The following is an 11,696-nucleotide window of genomic DNA, read 5'->3' on the forward strand; positions in this document are numbered from 1 at the left end:
GTATGTGTCTGTCTGTGTATGCGTCTGAGTATGTGTGCCTGTGTGCATGTGTCTGTATCTAAGAGAATCTAAGTGTGTCTCTGTGTGTGTGCGTCTGTATCACGAGAGTCTATGTGTCTGTATGTATGTGTTCAGGTGTGTAAGAACGCGCCTGTATGTGTGTACATGTGCCTGAGTGTGTTTGCCTGTGTGCACGTGGTGTGTCTAAGTGTGTGTCTGTGTGTGTGTGTCTGTATTTAAGAGAGTCTATGTGTCTGTGTGTGTCTAAGTGTGTGTCTGTATCTAAGAGACTCTATGTGTCTGTATGTGTGTGTGTATGTGTGTGTCTGTCTGCGTGTATCTGTATTTAAGAGAGTCTATGTGTCTGTATGTGTGTATTTAAGTGTGTGTGAGCAGCTGTATGTGTGTACATGCGCCTGAGTGTGTGTGCCTGTGTGCATGTGGTGTGTCTAAGTGTGTGTGTGTCTGTATCTAAGGGACTTTACGTGTCTGCATGTCCTTGTGTCTAAGTGTGTGTCTGTATCTAAGAGACTCTATGTGCTGTATGTACGTGTGTCTAAGTGTGTGTGCCTGCATCTAAGAGAGTCTGTGTCTGTATGTGTGTGTTTAAGTGTGTGTGTGTGTGTGTGTAAGCGTCTGCAAGAGGGCGTGTGTGGGTGAACAGCCCAGTCAAATACCTACGCCCCCTTTCCCCAACCCCGCCTGACCTGGTTTATTTTCTGTGCGCGGGTGTTATGTGATCGGTTGGTTGGCGATTTAGAATAGGAATCCATTTTCACTTTCTCCCTCCCTCTCTCTCTCTCTCTCTCTTTCTCTCTCAGTTGCATTTGTTTGCAAATGGAGCCAATATTTCGTCTCTCCCCCTCCCTGTGTTTACACACGCACGCACGCCTATGTCCATGTACGTCTTGCTCGTAGTAAATTTCACAGGAGCGGGTTTCCGGAGAAATACTGCAACCGGTCCCTGTGCAGTTTCTTTTCCTTCATCCGCCGGTTCTGAAACCAGATTTTAACTTGGCGGTCGCTGAGGTTCAGCATCCGGGAGAGCTGCACCCTCTTCTCTCTGTTGATGTAAACATTGAAAAAAAACTCTCTCTCCAGCTCACGGATTTGAAACTTGCTGTAGGGACATCTTTTCTTCCTGGACCGAGATCCGCCTGTGGGGTTTTTTTTTTGACAGGAAAAAAGGGGATGGGGATTATGACACATCAACAACCACACACAAAAATAAAACCGTACAATAAAAACCAAAGGGCCCCCAGTCGGTTCCGCTGGTTAACATTAGAACCGATGGTTTGGATGTGCTAACCATTTTGACAACGGAAAAAACCATTCGCCTGCAAGACTATTTTATCGTGTAAATATTCCCAAAGTATTAATTTTCCAGTCCTTTTTTTTTTGAAAAAACACGGATTTGTGTGATAATTTTAACATGTTGAATATCCCAAAATTACCTCTGTAGACATTCCCCATGCTTATAAAGTACAGGTTTGTGTGTGTGTGATAATTTTAACGTGTAAATGAATCAAAGTTACCTCTGTAGAAATTCCCCATGTTTATAAAATACAGGTTTGTGTGTGTGTGATAATTTTAACATGTAAATATCCCAAAGTTACCTCTGTAGAAATTCCCCATGTCTATAAAATACAGGTTTGTGTGTGTGTGATAATTTTAACATGTAAATATCCCAAAGTTACCTCTGTAGAAATTCCCCATGTCTATAAAATACAGGTTTGTGTGTGTGTGATAATTTTAACATGTAAATGAATCAAAGTTACCTCTGTAGAAATTCCCCATGTCTATAAAATACAGGTTTGTGTGTGTGTGTGTGATAATTTTAACATGTGAATATCCCAAAGTTACCTCTGTAGAAATTCCCCATGCTTATAAAATAGAGGTTTGTGTGTGTGTGTGTGATAATTTTAACATGTAATGAATCAAAGTTACCTCTGTAGAAATTCCCCAATGTTTATAAAATACAGGTTTGTGTGTGCATGTGTGTGTGATCATTTTAACATGTAAATATCCCAAAGTTACCTCTGTAGAAATTCCCCATGTTTATAAAATACAGGTTTGTGTGTGTGTGATAATTTTAACATGTAAATATCCCAAAGTTACCTCTGTAGAAATTCCCCATGTTTATAAAATACAGGTTTGTGTGTGTGTGATAATTTTAACATGTAAATATCCCAAAGTTACCTCTGTAGAAATTTCCCAATGTTTATAAAATATAGGTTTGTGTGTGTGCGATCATTTTAACATGTAATGAATCAAAGTTACTTCTGTAGAAATTCCCCAATGTTTATAAAATGCAGGTTTGTGTGTGCATGTGTGTGTGATAATTTTAACATGTAAATATCCCAAAGTTACCTCTGTAGAAATTCCCCATGTTTATAAAATACAGGTTTGTGTGTGTGTGATAATTTTAACATGTAAATAAATCAAAGTTACTTCTGTAGAAATTCCCCAATGTTTATAAAATACAGGTTTGTGTGTGTGTGTGTGATTATTTTGGCATGAAAATATATCAAAGTAGTCTCTAGAAATTCTTCAGGGTTATAAAATATAGGTTTGTGTGTGTGCGTGTGTATGTGATAATTTTAACATGGAAAATCTCAAAGTAATCTCTGTAGGAATTCCCCATGTTTATAAAATACAGGTTTGTGCATGTGAGTGTGTGTGTGATCATTTTTATCATGTAAATGTCTCAAAGTGATCGCTGTAGAAACTGCCCGTGTTTATAAAATACAGGTTTGTGTAATTGTGTGTGTGTGTGTGTATGGAGGGCGTGTGTGTGTGGAGGGTGTGTGTATGTGTATGTGTGTGATAATTTTTATCATGTAAATGTCTCAAAGTGATCTCTGTAGAAGCTGCCCAACTTTATAAAATACAGGTTTGTGTAATTGTGTGTGTGTGAGTGTGTGTGTGGACGTTGTGTGTGTGTGTGTGGAGGGTATGTGTGTGTGATTATTTTGGCATTTAAACATCTCAAAGTAATATCGGTACAGATTTTCCAGATTTTTAAACGTAGACTTTTGTCCATGGAGATTATGTTAACTTGGAAATATTTCAAAGTAATTTTTGCACAAATCCCTTCTCCCCCAAAACATTTAAATCACAAGTCTGCGTGGGGGTCTATGTCCATGTGGAATACTGTGCTCATGTCTGGTCTCTCTGTTATAGGAAAGATGTTGTGAAACAAGAAAGGATTCAAAAAATATTTACAAGGATGTTACCGAGTTGAGCTATAGGCAGAGCCTGAACAGGCTGGGGCTGTTATCCCTGGAGCGTTGGGGGCTGAGTGGTGGATCTTATAGAGGTTTATAAAATCATAAGGGGCGTGGATAGGGTAAATAGACAAGGTCTTTCCCTCCTGGAGTGGGGGAGTCCAAAACTAGAGGGGCGTAGGTTTAGGGTGAGAGGGGAAAGATTTAAAAGGGACCTAAGGGGCAACTTTTTCACGCAGAGTGTGGTACATGTACGGACTGAGCTGCCAGAGGAAGTGGCGGAGGCTGGTACAATTAAAAGGCATCTGGATGGGCACATGAATAGGAAGGGTTTAGAGGGATATGGGCCAAGTGCTGGCAAATGGGACTAGATTAATTTAAAAATCACACAACACCAGGTTATAGTCCAACAGGTTTAATTAACAGGCTTCCAATTAAACCTGTTGGACTATAACCTGGTGTTGTGTGATGTTTAACTTTGTACACCCCAGGTCCAACACCGGCCTCTACAAATCTAGATTAATTTAGGATATCTGGGTCGGCATGGACGAGTTGGACCGAAGGGTCTGTTTCCCTGCTGTACATCTCCGTACATTTTAAAGTGGCCGCTGTACACATTCTCGCGAGGTTTTTAAAACACAGGTTTGTGCGTGTCTGTGTGATTTTTTTAACATTTAAATATTTCAAAATATACTCTCGTATAGATCCCCGGTTTTTTTTTCAAACGCAGTTTTGAGTCAAGATGCAAACGTTTCCAAATAATGAGTGTGTAAATCCCCCACAGGTTTCAAAAATACTGATTTACTAGTGATTATTATAGTATGAAAATATCTCAAAGTAATCACTATATAGGTCCCCAGGTATTTAAAATTATGTCTTTCCGTACGGGGTAATTATTTTAATATGTGCACATCTGACCGTAATCTCTGTATGGATCTTCCTTCTTGTCTCTTTTTTTTAACAGATTTGTGTCCGCCTCGATTATTTTAAGGGAAACATTTTAAATCAGACACTTTGAGGAATAAGGTCGTGCGTTTGCCTCTTTGTAGCTGTTTCCAAAGCTCTCTGAAGTCACACCAGTCCTAAACACAGACTTGTGTTCAATTTAACCATGCAAAACATTTCAAAGTAATCACGGCATAGATCCCGTATTTTTAAAACTCAAATTTGTGTCTGTGTATTTCTGCCTGTGGCGATAGTTTTAACATGCAAACATCACGTTGCACAGATTCCCCACGCCCCAGTATTTTTTAAAGCAGCGAATTGTGAGTCTGTTCTGCTGTAGTCATTTCAACACAGCGTGTTCCACAGCTCTGCAGATCCACCCAGATCTGTGTCGTGTGGCTTATTTTAACATGTACATATCTCAAAGTAACCTCTGCATAAATAGTCCAGATTTATGAAGCACAGATCTGTGTCCATAATGATCATTTTAATAGATAAATGTTTCAGAGTGACCACCATATGAATCACAGATTGCATGTATATTTTGTGATTAATTTATAAGTACCTCAAATAATCGTTGAATGGATCTTCAAGTTTTAAAAATTCGTTTGTGTGTGTCTGTGTCTGTGTGTGTGTGTGTGTGTGACTGTGTCTGTGTGTGTGTGTGTATGTGTGTGACTGTGTCTGTGTGTGTGTATGTGTGTGTGTCTGTGTGTGTATGTGTGTGTGTGACTGTGTCTGTGTCTGTGTGTGTATGTGTGTGTGTCTGTGTCTGTGTCTGTGTCTGTGTGTGTGTCTGTGTCTGTGTGTGTGTGTGTGTCTGTGTGTGTGTCTGTGTGTGTATGTGTGTGTGTGTGTGTGTGTCTCTGTGTGTGTGTGTCTGTGTGTGTCTGTGTGTGTATGTGTGTGTGTGTGTGTGTCTGTGTGTGTCTGTGTCTGTGTCTGTGTGTCTGTCTGTGTGTGTATGTGTGTGTCTGTGTCTGTGTGTCTGTCTGTGTGTGCCTATGAATTTTGAATCTGTAAACATTTCAAAGTTATTGCTCTATCGCTCCTAAATTTTTAAAACTCAGACTTGGTTTGAGAGATTATTTTAACTTTTAAATATTTCAAAGTAATCACTGTTGCAGACCGCCCCCCACGCGTGCCCCGGTATTTTTCAGCAGAGATTTGTGACAATGTGATTATTTAGACTTGTAAATATATCTCAATATTGTGGACATCGCCCGGGTTTTTTTTTAAAACAAAAACACACAACTCCGTTTGGGTCTTGTCAATATTTTAACGGGCAAATATTTCAAAGTAATTGCTCTGCGGTCTGTCGGGTTTTGTTTAAACAGAGGTTTGTGTGAGCGAAGAGAGAGAGAGAGAGAGAGAGTGAGTGTGCATGTGTGTGTGTATGTGTGTGTGTGTTCAGAATCTCTTCCACAGTATAAACCACTTTCAGTGGGGAAACGGTCCAGTGAGGGATTCTGTGAAAACCCGATGTAATATTATGCTCAATTAAACTTAGCTGAGAGAGAGGGAGGGTGGGGGAGGGAGGGGGAAAAGGTTTTCAGTTTAACAAGCCATTCTGATTGAAGGCGAATGTGGTTTTCATAGTCTTTAAAATTTTCACAGACTCTCCGATGCCGAGAGTTGGGTCGGATGTTGTTGCTATAACATCCTCTCACTCAAAGGCTGGATCCCATCATAAAAATAGTTGAGATAACAAAGCTGCACTTTTCGACTTCAATAAATACATATCCGGCGCTTATAAAACCTCAAATAAAACTTCCCTGGGAAAAAACGCACACAGAGAGAGGTTTCTATTCGTTGTTAAAACAGCCAGACAGACACACGCACTTACAGAATCGCTCTCTCCCTCGCACACACACACACACACACACAATAATCTCTTCCTCACACTCACTAGTTCTCTGAAACACACGAATTCTCTGTCTCACACTCGCGAATTCTCTCTTACATATAGGTTCCCTCACACACTTTCTCTCTCACACACCCAAATAATTTCTGTCACACTTATACAAGTTCAATCACTCCCACACAAATTCTCTCACACACACTCAAATTATTTCTGTCACACTTATACAAGTTCAATCACTCGTAGACACACTCAGATTTTCTCTTCCGCTCAAGTCCTGTCTCTCTCTCTCACACAAATTCTCTCACGTACAATGTCTATCTGTCTCTCTCTCACACACACACACATTTCCTCACACAAATTCTCTTTCTCAAAAACACAAATTCTCTCTCACATTCTCATACACGCACTCAAATTCTCTCTCTCACACACAAAATTTCTCATACAAAAATTCTGTCTCTCTCCCACAAACACACAAATTCTCTCACACACACGACTTTTGTCTCTCTTCCTCTCTATCTCTCTCACACACACTCAATTTCTCACACACAAATTCTGTCCCTCTCCCACAAACACAAATTCCCTCTCAGTTTCTGTCTCTCTCTATCTCTCTCACACACACACTACCCTCAAATTCTCCCTCATACAAATTCCGTCTTTCTCTCTCACACTACACTCCAGTTCTCCGTCATACACGAATTCTATCACTCCCTCATTCAATTTCTGCGGCTCTCGCACACACACCAATTCTTTCTCTCTCGCACACTCGAATTCTATCTCTCTCTCTCTCTCTCACACACACACACACATTCTCTCTCACAAAAATTTTGTCTCTCTCAATCACACAAAATTTCTCACACACAAGTTCTGTCTCTCTCCGACAATTACAGATTCTCTCTCAAACAGTTTCTGTCTCTCTCTCTCACTACACTCAAATTATCCCTCACACACGAATTCGGTCTCACTCTCTCTCACACACAAATTCTCTCACACCCAACTTCTTTCTCTCTCACGCACTCAAATTCTCTCTCACACACACACAAAACTTCTCGGACAAAAATTCTGTCTCTCTCCCACAAACACACAAATTCTCTCTCACACCCGAATTCTCTCTCTCTCACACACACACTCAAATTCTCTCACACAAGTTCTCCCTCTCACACACACAAAATTTCTCACACACAAATTCTGTCTCTGTTCCACAGACAAATTCTCTCTCACACAAAATTTCTGTCTCTCACACAGAAATTCTCTCACACACAAATTCTCTCTCAACACATTCTCACAATTTCTGTCTCTCTCTCACACACAAACTCTCTCATACACAAATTCTGTCTGTCTCACAAATTCTGTCTTTCTCTCACAAGCACACAAACTCTCTCCCACACAAATTCTGACTCTGTCACGCACACAAATTCTCTCTCACGCACAATTTATATCTCTCCCTCGCACAGACAAATTTGCTCTCACACATAATTTCTGTCACTCCCTCCCTCTCTCTCGCACACACACAAATTCTCACACAGACGCACACAGCAATTATCTCTCTCACACACTCACAAATTGTCACACAGATGCACACACTAATTCTCTCGCTCACTCTCTCTCACACACAAATTCTCACACACAGACACACACAATAATTCTCTCACACACACACAGAGACACACAAATTGTCACACAGATACACACACTAATTCTCTCTCACACACACACACACAAATTGTCACACAGATACACACACTAATTCTCTCTCTCACACACACACAAATTGCCACACACAGACACACACATTAATTCTCTCTCACACACACAGAGACACACAAATTGTCACACAGATACACACACTAATTCTCTCTCTCTCTCACACACAAATTGTCACACAGATACACACACTAATTCTCTCTCTCTCTCACACACAAATTGTCACACAGATACACACACTAATTCTCTCTCTCTCACACACAAATTGTCACACACAGACACACACATTAATTCTCTCTCACACACAGAGACACACAAATTGTCACACAGATACACACACTAATTCTCTCTCTCTCACACACACAAATTGTCACACAGATACACACACTAATTCTCTCTCTCTCACACAAATTGTCACACAGATACACACATTAATTCTCTCTCTCTCTCTCTCCCTCTCTCTCTCACACACACACACAGACACACAAATTGTCACACAGATACACACTAATTCTCTCTCTCCCTCTCTCCCTCTCACACACACAGACACACACACACAGACACACAAATTGTCACACAGATACACACTAATTCTCTCGCTCCCTCTCTCTCACACACACAGACACACACACACAGACACACACACACAGACACACACATAAAATAGTCCACCTACTGGAATTATTGAGGGTTTTCCCTGCTGTGAGACCCTGAGGATCGGCCGCTGCTGTTCCCGGCTGATCGCCCGCGTGTCCGGACGGGGGGTCGGCTCCGACCGCCTGCCTCGGCTCTTCCTCCGGCCGTGCTTTCCCTCCCGGGACTGGTCCGGGCTCTCCCGCCGCCGCCTGGTGCAGGAGCAGTTGTTGTTGTAGTGGCCGACCGCGGAAATTTCCGCCTCTCCCTCCTCCTCCTCCTCTGACGCCGTAAGCCGCGTCCAAGAAGCCCTCTGACGGTCGGCTTGGCGCCGGGTAGAAATCACGGGCGGCCCGCTCGGGGCTGCACCGGGGCGGCTGCTGCTGTGGTTGTTGTTGTAGTAGGTGGCGCCGCTGACTGTAACCCGCGCCGTCCGCCAGCAGCAAGTCGGCGATGGGGACGGGCGGCGGCGGAGGAGGAGGAGGGAGGGGGGGGAGCTCACTCTCGGCCGGTTCCGCCGCCGGGTAGGAGTAGGTGAACGGGGCGGGGTCCCTGGGCCCCGCTCCCGGGGCTAACGGGTGAGACAGCCGACGGTGCGCGGGGCTCTGGGCGGGCGGCAGGAACGGTGGGAATTCCGGTAAGTAGTAGGCGGCGCAGTTGGAGAGGTACATCCTCGGGGTGCCTCTGCCTCCTCCCCCGCCTCTCCGCACCCCCCCACCCCCACCCCCCACCACCAACCCCAGACCCTACTCCTGAAACGGCCAGGAAAATTTCCCCAGGCTGAGATTGTGGTGCATACCCTGCCTAGCACAGCCCCCTTTTCCCGTCTCTCCCTGTCTGTCTGTCTGTCTGTCTGTATGTGTGTGTGTGTGTGTTTGTGAGTGTGAGTGTGTGTTGGTGGGGGTGGGAGGGGAAAGGGGTCTGGGGTGTGCACACCTTGGGCGAGAGTGAGAGGCACACACACACACACACCCCCACACAGACACAGAGATAAACACACACACTCGAGAAAATATATATATATATATATGTGTGTGACGCACAAAGCCAGCAATTACTGTGCCCGCACACGTGATGTAAGGCAGATATTGCAAACACATCAAAGTTGAGATAGATTTTTGTTTGTTGGGAAAACAACCCAGCAACCCTGCTGGGCTTGCAAGATTCTCCTCCAGGGTCGGGAGCTGGGGTGGGTGGGGGAATCAGGGTTTGGTGATGGAGAGAAAGCGCACACCAAAGAGAAAATGTTATCAAATGTCCCTTTATTTCTCTCTATGTCTCTCTATCTTTTTATCTCTCTCTCTCTCTCTCTGTCTGTGTGTGTCTCTCTGTCTCTTTATCTCTTTCTCTGTCTCTGTCACTTTATCTCTGTGTGTGTGTCTCTCTATCTCTCTCTGTCTCTTTATCTCTTTCTCTGTCTCTGTCACTTTATCTCTGTGTGTCTCTCTATCTCTCTGTCTCTTTATCTCTTTCTCTGTCTCTGTCGCTTTATCTGTGTGTGTGTCTCTCTCTATCTCTCGCTGTCTCTTTATCTCTTTCTCTGTCACTTTATCTGTGTGTGTGTGTGTCTATCTCTCGCTGTCTCTTTATCTCTTTCTCTGTCTCTGTCACTTTATCTCTCTATGTGTCTCTCTATCTCTCTCTGTCTCTTTATCTCTTTCTCTGTCTGTCACTTTACCTCTGTGTGTGTCTCTCTCTCTATCTCTCTGTCTCTTTATCTCTTTCTCTGTCTGTCACTTTATCTCTGTGTGTCTCTCTCTCTGTATCTCTCTCTCTATGTCTCTTTATCTTTCTCTCTCTCTCTCTCTGCCTCACTCCCTCTCTCTGTCTCTCTATCTCTATCTCTCTGTCTCTTTACCTCTCTCTGTCTCTTAATCCTTTTCTCTCTCACTCTGCCTCTCTCTCTCTGTGTTTCTCTCTGTCTGACCTCTGTCTCTTTACCTCTTTGTCTCTGTCACTTTATATCTGTGCGTGTCTCTCTATCTCTCTTTATCTTTCTTTCTCTCTGCCTTAATCATTCTTTCCATCTGTCTCTTTCACTATCTCCCTGTCTCTTCTACTCTGTTTCTCTCTCTCTGTCTCCCTCTTTCTGTCTGTGTGCATGTCTTGCTTTCTCTCTCACTCTCTATCTCCCTGTCTCTCTCTCTCTATTTATCTCTGTCTGTCTGTCTCTCTGTCTTCCTCTTTCTGTCTGTCTGTGTGTGTGTGTCTCTCTCTCTCACTTTCTATTTCCCTGTCTCTCTCACTCTATCTCTTTCTATTCTCTCTCACACACACAAATTAATCTCTGCATCTCTGTCTGATTTTATCTCTGTTTCTTTCTCTCTTTCTTTCTGTCTCTCTTTCTCAATCCCTCTCATCTCTGTCTTTATCTCTCTCTCTTTATCTTTCTCTGTCTATCACTCTGTCTCTTCATCCCTCTCTCTGTGTCTTCCTCTTTCTGCCTGTCTGTCTCTCTTTCTTATTTCTCTCTATCTTTATTGCTCTTTATCTCTCTCTGCCTCTTTCTCTCTTTCTGCTGCCTCTTATGTTTCAGTCTCACTCTCTGACTCCCTCCCTCTGTCTCTGTCTCTGTCTTTCACTCCCCCTCTCAATTTCTATCTCTGTCTCTCTCTTCCCTCCCCCTCCCTCTGTTTCTATATGTCTGTTTGCCTTTCGCCTGTCTCTGTCTCTCTGTCTCTGCCTTTCTCTCTATCTCTCTCTTTGTCTCTTCCTGTCTCCCTCTCTCTCTTTCTCTATCTACCCCTCTGTGTGTGGAGATGCGTGTGTATGTGTATCTATCTGTCCCTTCATGTCTCTCTGTCTGTCCGTCTCTCTCTCTCACACACATACTCTCTCTCTTTCATTCTCTCTCTCACTCACACTCTCTCTCTTTCACACGCACTCTCTCTCTCACACACCATTACTTACTCTAACTCACACACACGCATTCATTGTCGGTCTCTCTCACACAAACACACACTCTCACATACACACACATGCACACTCTCATTCTCTTTCACTCTCTCTCTCACCACACACGCTCTCTCTGTCACACACACACTCTCACACATACTCATTCCCTCACATGCACACACACTCTCACTCTCTCTCGCTCATTCACACACTCTTTCTCTCACACACACACTGTCTCCCTCACACACTCTCTCACTCACACTCTTTCCCTCACACACACACTCTCACACGCACACACTCTCTCACACACACACTGTCTCACTCACACTCACACTCTCACTCCCTCACACGCGCTCTCTCTCACTCACACTCTCTCCCTCTCACACACTCTTTCACACTCAAACTCTCTCCCTCACACACACACTCTCACA

The 11,696-nt window shown here is 43.4% G+C and overlaps 1 protein-coding gene across 1 annotated transcript; it reads right to left on the reverse strand.

Moving 5' to 3' along the window:
* Nucleotides 1-923: 923 nt before the first annotated feature.
* Nucleotides 924-9,041, reverse strand: LOC148134713 (uncharacterized). Its single transcript, XM_087985505.1, has 2 exons — nt 8,414-9,041; nt 924-1,157 (listed from the first exon to the last, which is right to left on the reverse strand). The coding sequence occupies exons 1-2, from the start codon at nt 9,039-9,041 to the stop codon at nt 925-927; spliced, it is 861 nt and encodes a 286-aa protein (XP_087841631.1). The 3' UTR covers nt 924.
* Nucleotides 9,042-11,696: the final 2,655 nt, after the last annotated feature.

This window comes from Chiloscyllium plagiosum, unplaced genomic scaffold (assembly GCF_037043375.1).
Source record: "Chiloscyllium plagiosum isolate Xiang-an unplaced genomic scaffold, Cpla_swu_hap1 HiC_scaffold_53X, whole genome shotgun sequence".
Taxonomy (NCBI): domain Eukaryota; kingdom Metazoa; phylum Chordata; class Chondrichthyes; order Orectolobiformes; family Hemiscylliidae; genus Chiloscyllium; species Chiloscyllium plagiosum.

Excerpts from the sequence above, each read along its gene's own strand:
- LOC148134713 (XM_087985505.1), bottom strand. The coding sequence starts at position 9,041 with ATGTACCTCTCCAACTGCGCCGCCTACTACTTACCGGAATTCCCACCG. Across the intron at positions 1,158-8,413 it reads GAAAACCCTCAATAATTCCA|GCGGATCTCGGTCCAGGAAG; the intron begins GTAGGTGGACTA and ends AAAACCCCACAG.